At 55.2% G+C, this 16,228-nt stretch overlaps 1 protein-coding gene across 3 annotated transcripts in view; it reads right to left on the reverse strand.

Annotated features, from left to right (window-relative positions):
* The window catches only part of PTPRO (protein tyrosine phosphatase receptor type O), a 698,190-nt gene that overhangs the window by 156,504 nt on the left and 525,458 nt on the right, over positions 1–16,228 (reverse strand). For all 3 annotated transcript variants that reach the window (XR_010179771.1, XM_063929453.1, XM_063929452.1), the window contains 2 exons: positions 16,108–16,189; positions 4,257–4,347 (listed from right to left, as the gene is read on the reverse strand). Coding sequence is in view for 2 of the 3 variants with exons in the window: in XM_063929453.1 (XP_063785523.1) it covers positions 4,257–4,347; positions 16,108–16,189 (173 nt within the window). In the remaining variant the exon portion in view is untranslated. The remainder of the gene's footprint in view (positions 1–4,256; positions 4,348–16,107; positions 16,190–16,228) is intronic.

Below are 16,228 nucleotides of genomic sequence, written 5' to 3' on the forward strand. Positions count from 1 at the left end.
AGGAAGTCTGCTTCCCAGTTGTCCACTCCTGGAATGAACACTGCTGACAGTGCTCTTACGTGATTCTCCGCCCAGCGAAGAATTCTGGTGGCTTCCGCCATCGCCACCCTGCTCCTTGTGCCGCCTTGGCGGTTTACATGAGCCACTGCGGTGATGTTGTCTGACTGAATCAGCACTGATTGGTCGCGAAGCAGGGTCTCCGCTTGACTTAGGGCGTTGTATATGGCCCTTAGTTCCAAGATATTGATGTGAAGGCAAGTCTCCTGACTTGACCACAGACCTTGGAAATTTCTTCCCTGTGTGACTGCCCCCCACCCTCGGAGGCTTGCATCCGTGGTCACCAGGACCCAGTCCTGAATGACGAATCTGCGGCCCTCTAGAAGGTGAGCACTCTGCAGCCACCACAGGAGAGACACCCTGGCCCTGGGGGATAGGGTGATCAGCCGATGCATCTGTAGATGTGATCCGGACCACTTGTCCAACAGATTCCATTGAAAGGTCCTCGCATGGAACCTGCCGAAGGGAATGGCCTCGTATGATGCCACCATCTTTCCCAGGACTCGCGTGCAGTGATGCACCGACACCTGTTTTGGTTTTAATAGGTCTCTGACCAGTGTCATGAGCTCCTGAGCCTTCTCCATCGGGAGATAGATCCTCTTCTGGTCTGTGTCCAGAATCATGCCCAGGAAGGGCAAACGAGTCGTAGGAATCAACTGCGACTTTGGAATATTTAGAATCCAGCCGTGCTGTTGTAACACTTCCCGAGAGCGTGCTACGCTGATCAGCAACTGCTCTCTGGACCTCGCCTTTATGAGAAGATCGTCCAAGTATGGGATAATTGTGACCCCTTGCTTTCGCAGGAGCACCATCATTTCCGCCATTACCTTGGTAAATATTCTCGGTGCCGTGGAGAGACCAAACGGCAATGTCTGGAATTGGTAATGACAATCCTGTACCACAAATCTGAGGTACGCCTGATGAGGTGGATAAATGGGGACATGAAGGTACGCATCCTTTATGTCCAGAGACACCATAAAATCCCCCGCTTCCAGGCTTGCGATGACCGCTCTGAGCGATTCCATCTTGAACTTGAACCTTTTCAGGTATATGTTCAGGGATTTTAAATTCAATATGGGTCTGACCGAAACCGTCCGGTTTCGGTACCACAAACATGGTCGAATAATAACCCTTTCCTTGTTGAAGGAGGGGAACCTTGACCACCACCTGCTGAAGATACAATTTGTGAATTGCAGCTAACACTGTTTCCCTCTCTAAGGGGGAAGCTGGCAGGGCCGATTTGAGGTATCGGTGAGGGGGCATCTCTTTGAATTCCAGCTTGTATCCCTGAGACACAATCTCTGTCGCCCAGGGATCCACCTGGGAGTGAACCCACTTGTGGCTGAAATTCCGGAGACGCGCCCCCACCGGGCCTAGCTCCGCCTGTGGAGCCCCAGCGTCATGCGGTGGATTTAGTGGAAGCCGGGGAGGACTTCTGTTCCTGGGAACTAGCTGTGTTGTGCAGCTTCTTTCCTCTGCCACTGCCTCTGGCAAGAAAGGACGCACCTCGGACTTTCTTGCCTTTTTGTGATCGAAAGGACTGCATTTAGTAATACGGTGCTTTCTTAGGTTGTGAGGAAACATATGGCAAAAAATTTGACTTTCCAGCAGTAGCTGTGGAGACCAGGTACGAGAGACCTTCCAGAAAACAACTCCTCACCCTTGTAAGGTAAAACCTCCATGTGCCTTTTTGAGTCGGCATCGCCTGTCCATTGCCGAGTCCACAGGACCCTTCTGGCAGAAATCGACATTGCATTTATTCTAGAGCCCAGCAGGCTAATGTCTCTTTGAGCATCTCTCATATATAGGACAGCGTATTTTATATGCCCCAGGGTCATTAATATAGTATCCTTGTCCAAGGTATCAAGTTCCTCAGAGAAGGTATCCGTCCATGCTGCTACAGCACTACACACCCAGGCCGACGCAATTGCCGGCCTTAGCAAGGTACCTGAATGTATATAAATGGACTTCAGGGTACCCTCTTGCTTTCTATCCGCAGCATCTTTTAGGGTGGCCGTATCCTGTGACGGCAGGGCTACCCTTTTGGATAAGCGTGTGAGAGCTTTGTCCACCCTAGGGGAGGATTCCCAGCGTAACCTGTCCGTTGGCGGGAAAGGATACGCCATAAGCATCCGTTTGGAAATCTGCAATTTTTTATCTGGAGATTCCCAAGCCTTTTCACATAACTCATTTAGCTCATGTGAAGGGGGAAAGGTCACCACCTGCCTTTTTTCCCCATACATATGAACCCTCTTGTCAGGGACTGGGGTTTCCTCTGTGGGTATCCGGACTCCAGGTCGACAGCACGATTTTTTTCTTTTTTAGAACCTTTTCATACTTAACAAACCACATGGACTACGATTGGAACGGTAAAGTGTGCCAAGCGAAGGCACCATGCCCGAAGCATGGCGAGCGAGGGGACGCGGTGCACTAATTGGGGTTCCCGGTCACTCTACGAAGAAAACCACCAAAAATACATAAAAAACTCATGTCGACCTTTTTCCATGTCGACCTTGTTCCTGCCGACCTTTTACCCATGTCGACCTTTTGTCCATGTTGACCTAAGGTGCGTCGACAAATTGGCGTCGACCTAAGGTGTGTCGACCTTTGTGCTGTCGACCCTCAGTCCCAGACCCCCTCTGTGATGTGCAACACATCCTTTATTGCTATAATCATATAACGGATGGCTTTAGCCAATTTAGGCTGTAACTTTGCATCATCGCCATCGACACTGGAGTCAGAATCCGTGTCGATATCTGTGTCAACAATTTGGGATAGTGGGCGCTTCTGAGACCATGACGGCCTCTGCGACATAGGATCAGGCATGGGCCGAGACCCTGACTGTCCTGAGGTTTCAGCTTTATCCAACCTTTTATGCAAAGAATTAACATTATCATTTAAAACCTTCCACATATCCAATCAGGTGTCGGCGCCGTCGGCGGCGACCCCACATTCATTTGCTCCCGCTCTGCTTCCACATAGCCTTCCTCGTCAGACATGTCGACACAAGCGTACCGACACACCACACACACACAGGGGATGCTCTTTTTGAAGACCGTTCCCCCACAAGGCCCTTTGGAGAGACAGAGAGAGAGTATACCAGCACACACCCCGGCGCTATATGTCCCAGGAATCGCACAGTAACTTAGTGTTAACCCAGTAGCTACTGTATATTATGTTTTTGCGCCTAATTTATGTGCCCCCCCCCCCCTCTCTTTTTACCCTCTTCTACCGTGATTCTGCAGGGGAGAGCCTGGGGAGCTTCCTCTCAGCGGAGCAGTGGAGAGTAAATGGCGCTGGTGAGTGCTGAGGAAGAAGCCCCGCCCCCTCAGCGGCAGGCTTCTGTCCCGCGATTTTGTGTAAAATAATGGCGGGGGCTCATGCATATATACAGTGCCCAACTGTATATATGCCCACTTTGCCAAGAGGTCTCTAATTGCTGCCCAGGGCCCCCCCCCCCCCTTGCGCCCTGCACCCTACAGTAACCGGAGTGTGTGGGTTTAATGTGGGAGCAAAGGCGCACAGCTGCAGTGCTGTGCGCTACCTCAGTGAAGACAGGAGTCTTCTGCCGCCGCTTTTGAAGTCTTCTTGCTTCTCACGCCGGCTTCTTGCTTCTGGCTCTGCGAGGGGGACGGCGGCGCGGCTCCGGGATCGGACGACCAAGGGTGCGTTCCTGTGTTCGATCCCTCTGGAGCTAATGGTGTCCAGTAGCCTAAGAAGCAGGACCTAGCTTCAGAGAGTAGGGCTGCTTCTCTCCCCTCAGTCCCACGATGCAGAGAGTCTGTTGCCAGCAGATCTCTCTGAAAATAAAAAAACCTAACAAAATACTTTCTTATTAGCAAGCTCAGGAGAGCTCACTAAAGTGCACCCAGCTCTGTCCGGGCACAGATTCTAACTGAGGTCTGGAGGAGGGACATAGAGGGAGGAGCCAGAGCACACCAGAATCTAAAGTCTTTCTTAAAGTGCCCATGTCTCCTGCGGAGCCCGTCTATTCCCCAAGGTCCTTACGGAGTCCCCAGCATCCATTAGGACGTTCGAGAAATCCCAGTTTGTACGCGAGCCCTGAGGGAGCTTTTGGAGAGCAGGGCCTGGTAGTGGCCACCAACCTCTGGTAACTGTTTCCATCCACTGATCACTCTCAGAAGGAACACTGAATGAGTTGCAATAACAGTAAGATGATGAATCACGGTGGCACTTACACGGTAATATGTTTGTATAGCGGTTCTTGCATCGGTTTGCTGGAAGGTCTGCTGCAGAGTGAGGTATATCAAGACCAATCATTTTCAATTCCTTGAGAAGACGTGATTTGTTGTCAGTGTGGAGATAGAGAACAGAAATTAGAGAAAAAGACTTAGAATCCATAATGAAATACAGGGGTGACAATGATAGTGGCTGTGACTGTGTGGTAATGCCGGTATCAGCCCTTCCCCCGGTGTACAGCCGTGCGTCTGTGACTGTGTGGTAATGCCGGTATCAGCTCTTCCCCCGGTGTACAGCCGTGCGTCTGTGACTGTGTGCTACTGCCGGTGTCAGCCCTTCCCCCGGTGTACAGCCGTGCGTCTGTGACTGTGTGCTACTGACGGTATCAGCCCTTCCCCCGGTGTACAGCCGTGCGTCTGTGACTGTGTGATAATGCCGGTATCAGCCCTTCCCCCGGTGTACAGCCGTGTGTCTGTGACTGTGTGCTAATGCCGGTATCAGGCCTTCCCCCGGTGTACAGCCGTGCGTCTGTGACTGTGTGCTACTGCCGGTATCAGCCCTTCCCCCGGTATACAGCCGTGCGTCTGTGACTGTGTGCTAATGCCGGTGTCAGCCCTTCCCCCGGTGTACAGCCGTGCGTCTGTGACTGTGTGCTAATGCCGGTGTCAGCCCTTCCCCCGGTGTACAGCCGTGCGTCTGTGACTGTGTGCTACTGCCGGTATCAGCCCTTCCCCCGATGTACAGCCGTGCGTCTGTGACTGTGTGCTACTGCCGGTATCAGCTCTTCCCCCGGTGTACAGCCGTGCGTCTGTGACTGTGTGATAATGCCGGTATCAGCCCTTCCCCCGGTGTACAGCCGTGTGTCTGTGACTGTGTGCTAATGCCGGTATCAGCCCTTCCCCCGGTGTACAGCCGTGCGTCTGTGACTGTGTGCTACTGCCGGTATCAGCCCTTCCCCCGGTGTACAGCCGTGCGTCTGTGACTGTGTGCTACTACCGGTATCAGCCCTTCCCCCGGTGTACAGCCGTGCGTCTGTGACTGTGTGGTAATGCCGGTATCAGCTCTTCCCCCGGTGTACAGCCGTGCGTCTGTGACTGTGTGGTAATGCCGGTATCAGATCTTCCCCCGGTGTACAGCCGTGCGTCTGTGACTGTGTGGTAATGCCGGTATCAGCTCTTCCCCCGGTGTACAGCCGTGCGTCTGTGACTGTGTGCTACTGCCGGTGTCAGCTCTTCCCCCGGTGTACAGCCGTGCGTCTGTGACTGTGTGCTACTGCCGGTATCAGCCCTTCCCCCGGTGTACAGCCGTGCGTCTGTGACTGTGTGGTAATGCCGGTATCAGCTCTTCCCCCGGTGTACAGCCGTGCGTCTGTGACTGTGTGCTACTGCCGGTATCAGCCCTTCCCCCGATGTACAGCCGTGCGTCTGTGACTGTGTGCTAATGCCGGTATCAGCCCTTCCCCCGGTGTACAGCCGTGCGTCTGTGACTGTGTGCTACTGCCGGTATCAGCCCTTCCCCCGGTATACAGCCGTGCGTCTGTGACTGTGTGCTAATGCCGGTGTCAGCCCTTCCCCCGGTGTACAGCCGTGCGTCTGTGACTGTGTGGTAATGCCGGTATCAGCTCTTCCCCCGGTGTACAGCCGTGCGTCTGTGACTGTGTGCTACTGCCGGTGTCAGCCCTTCCCCCGGTGTACAGCCGTGCGTCTGTGACTGTGTGCTACTGCCGGTATCAGCCCTTCCCCCGGTGTACAGCCGTGCGTCTGTGACTGTGTGATAATGCCGGTATCAGCCCTTCCCCCGGTGTACAGCCGTGTGTCTGTGACTGTGTGCTAATGCCGGTATCAGCCCTTCCCCCGGTGTACAGCCGTGCGTCTGTGACTGTGTGCTACTGCCGGTATCAGCCCTTCCCCCGGTGTACAGCCGTGCGTCTGTGACTGTGTGCTAATGCCGGTGTCAGCCCTTCCCCCGGTGTACAGCCGTGAGTCTGTGACTGTGTGCTAATGCCGGTGTCAGCCCTTCCCCCGGTGTACAGCCGTGCGTCTGTGACTGTGTGCTACTGCCGGTATCAGCCCTTCCCCCGATGTACAGCCGTGCGTCTGTGACTGTGTGCTAATGCCGGTATCAGCCCTTCCCCCGGTGTACAGCCGTGCGTCTGTGACTGTGTGCTACTGCCGGTATCAGCCCTTCCCCCGGTGTACAGCCGTGCGTCTGTGACTGTGTGCTACTGCCGGTATCAGCTCTTCCCCCGGTGTACAGCCGTGCGTCTGTGACTGTGTGATAATGCCGGTATCAGCCCTTCCCCCGGTGTACAGCCGTGTGTCTGTGACTGTGTGCTAATGCCGGTATCAGCCCTTCCCCCGGTGTACAGCCGTGCGTCTGTGACTGTGTGCTACTGCCGGTATCAGCCCTTCCCCCGGTGTACAGCCGTGCGTCTGTGACTGTGTGCTACTGCCGGTATCAGCCCTTCCCCCGGTGTACAGCCGTGCGTCTGTGACTGTGTGGTAATGCCGGTATCAGCTCTTCCCCCGGTGTACAGCCGTGCGTCTGTGACTGTGTGGTAATGCCGGTATCAGCTCTTCCCCCGGTGTACAGCCGTGCGTCTGTGACTGTGTGCTACTGCCGGTGTCAGCCCTTCCCCCGGTGTACAGTGTGCGTCTGTGACTGTGTGCTACTGCCGGTATCAGCCCTTCCCCCGGTGTACAGGCGTGCGTCTGTGACTGTGTGATAATGCCGGTATCAGCCCTTCCCCCGGTGTACAGCCGTGTTTCTGTGACTGTGTGCTAATACCGGTATCAGCCCTTCCCCCGGTGTACAGCCGTGCGTCTGTGACTGTGTGCTACTGCCGGTATCAGCCCTTCCCCCGGTATACAGCCGTGCGTCTGTGACTGTGTGCTGTTGCCGGTATCAGCCCTTCCCCCGGTGTACAGCCGTGCGTCTGTGACTGTGTGCTACTGCCGGTATCAGCTCTTCCCCCGGTGTACAGCCGTGCGTCTGTGACTGTGTGCTACTGCCGGTATCAGCCCTTCCCCCGGTGTACAGCCGTGCGTCTGTGACTGTGTGCTACTGCCGGTATCAGCCCTTCCCCCGGTGTACAGCCGTGCGTCTGTAACTGTGTGCTACTGCCGGTATCAGCCCTTCCCCCGGTGTACAGCCGTGCGTCTGTGACTGTGTGCTACTGCCGGTATCAGCCCTTCCCCCGGTGTACAGCCGTGCGTCTGTGACTGTGTGCTAATGCCGGTGTAAGCCCTTCCCCCGGTGTACAGCCGTGCGTCTGTGACTGTGTGCTAATGCCGGTGTCAGCCCTTCCCCCGGTGTACAGCCGTGCGTCTGTGACTGTGTGGTAATGCCGGTGTCAGCCCTTCCCCCGGTGTACAGCCGTGCGTCTGTGATTGTGTGCTAATGCCGGTGTCAGCCCTTTCCCCGGTGTACAGCCGTGCGTCTGTGACTGTGTGCTAATGCCGGTATCAGCCCTTCCCCCGGTGTAAAGCCGTGCGTCTGTGACTGTGTGCTACTGCCGGTATCAGCTCTTCCCCCGGTGTACAGCCGTGCGTCTGTGACTGTGTGATAATGCCGGTATCAGCCCTTCCCCCGGTGTACAGCCGTGTGTCTGTGACTGTGTGCTAATGCCGGTATCAGCCCTTCCCCCGGTGTACAGCCGTGCGTCTGTGACTGTGTGCTACTGCCGGTATCAGCCCTTCCCCCGGTGTACAGCCGTGCGTCTGTGACTGTGTGCTACTGCCGGTATCAGCCCTTCCCCCGGTGTACAGCCGTGCGTCTGTGACTGTGTGGTAATGCCGGTATCAGCTCTTCCCCCGGTGTACAGCCGTGCGTCTGTGACTGTGTGGTAATGCCGGTGTCAGCCCTTCCCCCGGTGTACAGTGTGCGTCTGTGACTGTGTGCTACTGCCGGTATCAGCCCTTCCCCCGGTGTACAGGCGTGCGTCTGTGACTGTGTGATAATGCCGGTATCAGCCCTTCCCCCGGTGTACAGCCGTGTTTCTGTGACTGTGTGCTAATACCGGTATCAGCCCTTCCCCCGGTGTACAGCCGTGCGTCTGTGACTGTGTGCTACTGCCGGTATCAGCCCTTCCCCCGGTATACAGCCGTGCGTCTGTGACTGTGTGCTGTTGCCGGTATCAGCCCTTCCCCCGGTGTACAGCCGTGCGTCTGTGACTGTGTGCTACTGCCGGTATCAGCTCTTCCCCCGGTGTACAGCCGTGCGTCTGTGACTGTGTGCTACTGCCGGTGTCAGCCCTTCCCCCGGTGTACAGCCGTGCGTCTGTGACTGTGTGCTACTGCCGGTATCAGCCCTTCCCCCGGTGTACAGCCGTGCGTCTGTGACTGTGTGCTACTGCCGGTATCAGCCCTTCCCCCGGTGTACAGCCGTGCGTCTGTAACTGTGTGCTACTGCCGGTATCAGCCCTTCCCCCGGTGTACAGCCGTGCGTCTGTGACTGTGTGCTACTGCCGGTATCAGCCCTTCCCCCGGTGTACAGCCGTGCGTCTGTGACTGTGTGCTAATGCCGGTGTAAGCCCTTCCCCCGGTGTACAGCCGTGCGTCTGTGACTGTGTGGTAATGCCGGTGTCAGCCCTTCCCCCGGTGTACAGCCGTGCGTCTGTGACTGTGTGGTAATGCCGGTGTCAGCCCTTCCCCCGGTGTACAGCCGTGCGTCTGTGATTGTGTGCTAATGCCGGTGTCAGCCCTTTCCCCGGTGTACAGCCGTGCGTCTGTGACTGTGTGCTAATGCCGGTATCAGCCCTTCCCCCGGTGTAAAGCCGTGCGTCTGTGACTGTGTGCTAATGCCGGTGTCAGCCCTTTCCCCGGTGTACAGCCGTGCGTCTGTGACTGTGTGCTACTGCCGGTGTCAGCCCTTCCCCCGGTGTACAGCCGTGCGTCTGTGACTGTGTGATACTGCCGGTGTCAGCCCTTCCCCCGGTGTACAGCCGTGCGTCTGTGACTGTGTGCTACTGCCGGTGTCAGCCCTTCCCCCGGTGTACAGCCGTGCGTCTGTGACTGTGTGATACTGCCGGTGTCAGCCCTTCCCCCGGTGTACAGCCGTGCGTCTGTGACTGTGTGCTAATGCCGGTATCAGCCCTTCCCCCGGTGTACAGCCATGCGTCTGTGAATCTTCCTCCACCGCAACTGCTCTTGACTCATAACATTTACCTCTCCCTCAAAGACATAGCATTGAGATGGGGCTGGAGCTGGTAAAGCATACCGAGGGAGCAGTACCAGGTGGGCTTAGTACATACCGAGGGAGCAGTACCAGGTGGGCTTAGTACATACCGAGAGAGCAGTACCAGGTGGGCTTAGTACATACCGAGAGAGCAGTACCAGGTGGGCTTAGTACATACCGAGGGAGCAGTACCAGGTGGGCTTAGTACATACCGAGGGAGCAGTACCAGGTGGGCTTAGTACATACCGAGGGAGCAGTACCAGGTGGGCTTAGTACATACTGAGGGAGCAGTACCAGGTGGGCTTAGTACATACCGAGGGAGCAGTACCAGGTGGGCTTAGTACATACCGAGGGAGCAGTACCAGGTGGGCTTAGTACATACCAAGGGAGCAGTACCAGGTGGGCTTAGTACATACCGAGGGAGCAGTACCAGGTGGGCTTAGTACATACCGAGGGAGCAGTACCAGGTGGGCTTAGTACATACCGAGGGAGCAGTACCAGGTGGGCTTAGTGCATACCGAGGGAGCAGTACCAGGTGGGCTTAGTGCATACCGAGGGAGCAGTACCAGGTGGGCTTAGTGCATACCGAGGGAGCAGTACCAGGTGGGCTTAGTACATACCGAGGGAGCAGTACCAGGTGGGCTTAGTGCATACCGAGAGAGCAGTACCAGGTGGGCTTAGTGCATACCGAGAGAGCAGTACCAGGTGGGCTTAGTACATACCGAGGGAGCAGTACCAGGTGGGCTTAGTACATACCGAGGGAGCAGTACCAGGTGGGCTTAGTACATACCGAGGGAGCAGTACCAGGTGGGCTTAGTACATACCGAGGGAGCAGTACCAGGTGGGCTTAGTACATACCGAGGGAGCAGTACCAGGTGGGCTTAGTGCATACCAAGGGAGCAGTACCAGGTGGGCTTAGTGCATACCGAGAGAGCAGTACCAGGTGGGCTTAGTGCATACCGAGGGAGCAGTACCAGGTGGGCTTAGTACATACCGAGAGAGCAGTACCAGGTGGGCTTAGTACATACCGAGGGAGCAGTACCAGGTGGGCTTAGTACATACAGAGGGAGCAGTACCAGGTGGGCTTAGTACATACCGAGGGAGCAGTACCAGGTGGGCTTAGTGCATACCGAGGGAGCAGTACCAGGTGGGCTTAGTGCATACCGAGGGAGCAGTACCAGGTGGGCTTAGTGCATACCGAGAGAGCAGTACCAGGTGGGCTTAGTGCATACCGAGGGAGCAGTACCAGGTGGGCTTAGTACATACCGAGAGAGCAGTACCAGGTGGGCTTAGTACATACCGAGGGAGCAGTACCAGGTGGGCTTAGTACATACCGAGGGAGCAGTACCAGGTGGGCTTAGTACATACAGAGGGAGCAGTACCAGGTGGGCTTAGTACATACCGAGGGAGCAGTACCAGGTGGGCTTAGTGCATACCGAGAGAGCAGTACCAGGTGGGCTTAGTGCATACCGAGAGAGCAGTACCAGGTGGGCTTAGTGCATACCGAGGGAGCAGTACCAGGTAGGCTTAGTGCATACCGAGGGAGCAGTACCAGGTGGGCTTAGTACATACCGATAGAGCAGTACCAGGTGGGCTTAGTACATACCAATAGAGCAGTACCAGGTGGGCTTAGTACATACCGAGAGAGCAGTACCAGGTGGGCTTAGTACATACCGAGGGAGCAGTACCAGGTGGGCTTAGTACATACCGAGGGAGCAGTACCAGGTGGGCTTAGTACATACCGAGGGAGCAGTATCAGGTGGGCTTAGTACATACCGAGGGAGCAGTATCAGGTGGGCTTAGTACATACCGAGGGAGCAGTACCAGGTGGGCTTAGTACATACCGAGGGAGCAGTACCAGGTGGGCTTAGTACATACCGAGGGAGCAGTACCAGGTGGGCTTAGTACATACCGAGGGAGCAGTACCAGGTGGGCTTAGTACATACCGAGGGAGCAGTACCAGGTGGGCTTAGTACATACCGAGGGAGCAGTACCAGGTGGGCTTAGTACATACCGAGGGAGCAGTACCAGGTGGGCTTAGTGCATACCGAGGGAGCAGTACCAGGTGGGCTTAGTGCATACCGAGGGAGCAGTACCAGGTGGGCTTAGTGCATACCGAGGGAGCAGTACCAGGTGGGCTTAGTGCATACCGAGGGAGCAGTACCAGGTGGGCTTAGTACATACCGAGAGAGCAGTACCAGGTGGGCTTAGTACATACCGAGGGAGCAGTACCAGGTGGGCTTAGTACATACCGAGGGAGCAGTACCAGGTGGGCTTAGTGCATACCGAGGGAGCAGTACCAGGTGGGCTTAGTGCATACCGAGAGATCAGTACCAGGTGGGCTTAGTGCATACCGAGGGAGCAGTACCAGGTGGGCTTAGTACATACCGAGAGAGCAGTACCAGGTGGGCTTAGTACATACCGAGGGAGCAGTACCAGGTGGGCTTAGTACATACCGAGGGAGCAGTACCAGGTGGGCTTAGTACATACAGAGGGAGCAGTACCAGGTGGGCTTAGTACATACCGAGGGAGCAGTACCAGGTGGGCTTAGTGCATACCGAGAGAGCAGTACCAGGTGGGCTTAGTGCATACCGAGAGAGCAGTACCAGGTGGGCTTAGTGCATACCGAGGGAGCAGTACCAGGTAGGCTTAGTGCATACCGAGGGAGCAGTACCAGGTGGGCTTAGTACATACCGATAGAGCAGTACCAGGTGGGCTTAGTACATACCAATAGAGCAGTACCAGGTGGGCTTAGTACATACCGAGAGAGCAGTACCAGGTGGGCTTAGTACATACCGAGGGAGCAGTACCAGGTGGGCTTAGTACATACCGAGGGAGCAGTACCAGGTGGGCTTAGTACATACCGAGGGAGCAGTACCAGGTGGGCTTAGTACATACCGAGGGAGCAGTACCAGGTGGGCTTAGTACATACCGAGGGAGCAGTACCAGGTGGGCTTAGTACATACCGAGGGAGCAGTACCAGGTGGGCTTAGTACATACCGAGGGAGCAGTACCAGGTGGGCTTAGTACATACCGAGGGAGCAGTACCAGGTGGGCTTAGTACATACCGAGGGAGCAGTACCAGGTGGGCTTAGTGCATACCGAGGGAGCAGTACCAGGTGGGCTTAGTGCATACCGAGGGAGCAGTACCAGGTGGGCTTAGTGCATACCGAGAGAGCAGTACCAGGTGGGCTTAGTGCATACCGAGAGAGCAGTACCAGGTGGGCTTAGTGCATACCGAGGGAGCAGTACCAGGTGGGCTTAGTGCATACCGAGGGAGCAGTACCAGGTGGGCTTAGTACATACCGAGGGAGCAGTACCAGGTGGGCTTAGTACATACCGAGAGAGCAGTACCAGGTGGGCTTAGTACATACCGAGGGAGCAGTACCAGGTGGGCTTAGTGCATACCGAGAGAGCAGTACCAGGTGGGCTTAGTGCATACCGAGAGAGCAGTACCAGGTGGGCTTAGTGCATACCGAGGGAGCAGTGCCAGGTAGGCTTAGTGCATACCGAGGGAGCAGTACCAGGTAGGCTTAGTGCATACCGAGGGAGCAGTACCAGGTGGGCTTAGTACATGCCGAGAGAGCAGTACCAGGTGGGCTTAGTACATACCGAGGGAGCAGTACCAGGTGGGCTTAGTACATACCGAGGGAGCAGTACCAGGTGGGCTTAGTACATACCGAGGGAGCAGTACCAGGTGGGCTTAGTACATACCGAGGGAGCAGTACCAGGTGGGCTTAGGACATACCGAGGGAGCAGTACCAGGTGGGCTTAGTACATACCGAGGGAGCAGTACCAGGTGGGCTTAGTACATACCGAGGGAGCAGTACCAGGTGGGCTTAGTACATACAGAGGGAGCAGTACCAGGTGGGCTTAGTACATGCCGAGAGAGCAGTACCAGGTGGGCTTAGTACATACCGAGGGAGCAGTACCAGGTGGGCTTAGTGCATACCGAGAGAGCAGTACCAGGTGGGCTTAGTACATACCGAGGGAGCAGTACCAGGTGGGCTTAGTACATACCGAGGGAGCAGTACCAGGTGGGCTTAGTACATACCGAGAGAGCAGTACCAGGTGGGCTTAGTACATACCGAGGGAGCAGTAACAGGTGGGCTTAGTACATACCGAGGGAGCAGTACCAGGTGGGCTTAGTACATACCGAGGGAGCAGTACCAGGTGGGCTTAGTGCATACCGAGAGAGCAGTACCAGGTGGGCTTAGTACATACCGAGAGAGCAGTACCAGGTGGGCTTAGTACATACCGAGGGAGCAGTACCAGGTGGGCTTAGTACATACCGAGAGAGCAGTACCAGGTGGGCTTAGTACATACCGAGGGAGCAGTAACAGGTGGGCTTAGTACATACCGAGGGAGCAGTACCAGGTGGGCTTAGTACATACCGAGGGAGCAGTACAAGGTGGGCTCAGTACATACCGAGGGAGCAGTACCAGGTGGGCTTAGTACGTGTCCTGAGAGTAAGGGGACACCGGGGCTGTCTGTATTACACGTGTCCTGAGAGAGAGAGGACACCGGGACTGTCTGTATTACACGTGTCCTGAGAGTGAGGGGACTCCGGGACTGTCTGTATTACACGTGTCCTGAGAGTGAGGGGACTCCGGGACTGTATGTATTATACGTGTCCTGAGAGTGAGGGGACTCCGGGACTGTCTGTATTACACGTGTCATGAGAGTGAGGGGACACCTGGACTGTCTGTATTACACGTGTCCTGAGAGTGAGGAGACACCGGGACTGTCTGTATTACACGTGTCCTGAGAGTGAGGAGACACCGGGACTGTCTGTATTACACGTGTCCTGAGAGTGAGGAGACACCGGGACTGTCTGTATTACACGTGTCCTGAGAGTGAGGGGACACCGGGGCTGTCTGTATTACACGTGCCCTGAGAGTGAGGGGACACCGGGACTGTCTGTATTACACGTGTCCTGAGAGTGAGGGGACACCGGGACTGTCTATATTACACGTGTCCTGAGAGTGAGGGGACACCGGGACTGTCTGTATTACACGTGTCCTGAGAGTGAGGGGACACCGGGACTGTCTGTATTACATGTGCCCTGAGAGAGAGGGGACCCTAGGACTGTCTGTATTACATGTGTCCTGAGAGTGAGGAGACACCGGGACTGTCTGTATTACACGTGTCCTGAGAGTGAGGAGACACCGGGACTGTCTGTATTACATGTGTCCTGAGAGTGTCCTGAGAGTGAGGGGACACCGGGACAGTCTGTATTACACGTGTCCTGAGAGTGAGGGGACACCGGGACTGTCTGTATTACACGTGTCCTGAGAGTGAGGGGGACACCGGGACTGTCTGTATTACACGTGTCCTGAGAGTGAGGGGACACTGGGACTGTCTGTATTACACGTGTCCTGAGAGTGAGGGGACCCTAGGACTGTCTATATTACATGTGTCCTGAGAGTGAGGAGACACCGGGACTGTCTGTATTACACGTGTCCTGAGAGTGAGGGGACCCTAGGACTGTCTATATTACATGTGTCCTGAGAGTGAGGAGACACCGGGACTGTCTGTATTACACGTATCCTGAGAGTGAGGGGACACTGGGACTGTCTGTATTACACGTGTCCTGAGAGAGAGGGGACCCTAGGACTGTCTGTACTACACGTGTCCTGAGAGTGAGGGGACCCTAGGACTGTCTGCATTACATGTATCCTGAGAGTGAGGGGACACTGGGACTGTCTGTATTACACGTGTCCTGAGAGTGAGGGGACCCTAGGACTGTCTATATTACATGTGTCCTGAGAGTGAGGAGACACCGGGACTGTCTGTATAACACGTGTCCTGAGAGTGAGGAGACACCGGGACTGTCTGTATTACATGTGTCCTGAGAGTGAGGGGACACCGGGACTGTCTGTATTACACGTGTCCTGAGAGTGAGGGGACCCTAGGACTGTCTGTATTACACGTATCCTGAGAGTGAGGGGACACTGGGACTGTCTGTACTACACGTGTCCTGAGAGTGAGGGGACCCTAGGACTGTCTGTATTACACGTGTCCTGAGAGTGAGGGGACACTGGGACTGTCTGTACTACACGTGTCCTGAGAGTGAGGGGACACTGGGACTGTCTGTACTACACGTGTCCTGAGAGTGAGGGGACCCTAGGACTGTCTGTATTACACGTGTCCTGAGAGTGAGGGGACACTGGGACTGTCTGTATTACACGTGTCCTGAGAGTGAGGGGACACTGGGACTGTCTGTACTACACGTGTCCTGAGAGTGAGGGGACCCTAGGACTGTCTGTATTACACGTATCCTGAGAGTGAGGGGACACCGGGACTGTCTGTATTACACGTGTCCTGAGAGTGAGGAGACACCGGGACTGTCTGTTTTACACGTGTCCTGAGAGTGAGGGGACCCTAGGATTGCCTTTGTACATGTAGAATATTGTTGAGTAAAGTTTTATTTTACAGTAGGCGAAGGTCACCTAATAAAGTGCAACGTGTCCAGTTGATGGACACTATGAGATCTAATATCTGCTGGGGAAGGAAAACTCTGCAGGAATAAAATATAAAAATGGACATCCACAATCTGAGCTGTATAAACAATACGTTATTTGGTATAAATAATATTTTCATAAATTCTGTGATAAGTTACACAATAGCTTTCTGACTTACAGCTGATGAGGTTCTGGGAACCATCTGACTTACCTCAAACTGTAAAGAGAACTTGTAGTCGGAATCTTTTGCCATCTCCATAATGTAAGAATCAAAGTCATCTAACTGTACTGGGCTTTCAGAAGAAGAGAGAGGAGAGAATGTGAAGCAGCGC

The sequence above is a fragment of the Pseudophryne corroboree genome, chromosome 6 (assembly GCF_028390025.1).
Source record: "Pseudophryne corroboree isolate aPseCor3 chromosome 6, aPseCor3.hap2, whole genome shotgun sequence".
Taxonomy (NCBI): domain Eukaryota; kingdom Metazoa; phylum Chordata; class Amphibia; order Anura; family Myobatrachidae; genus Pseudophryne; species Pseudophryne corroboree.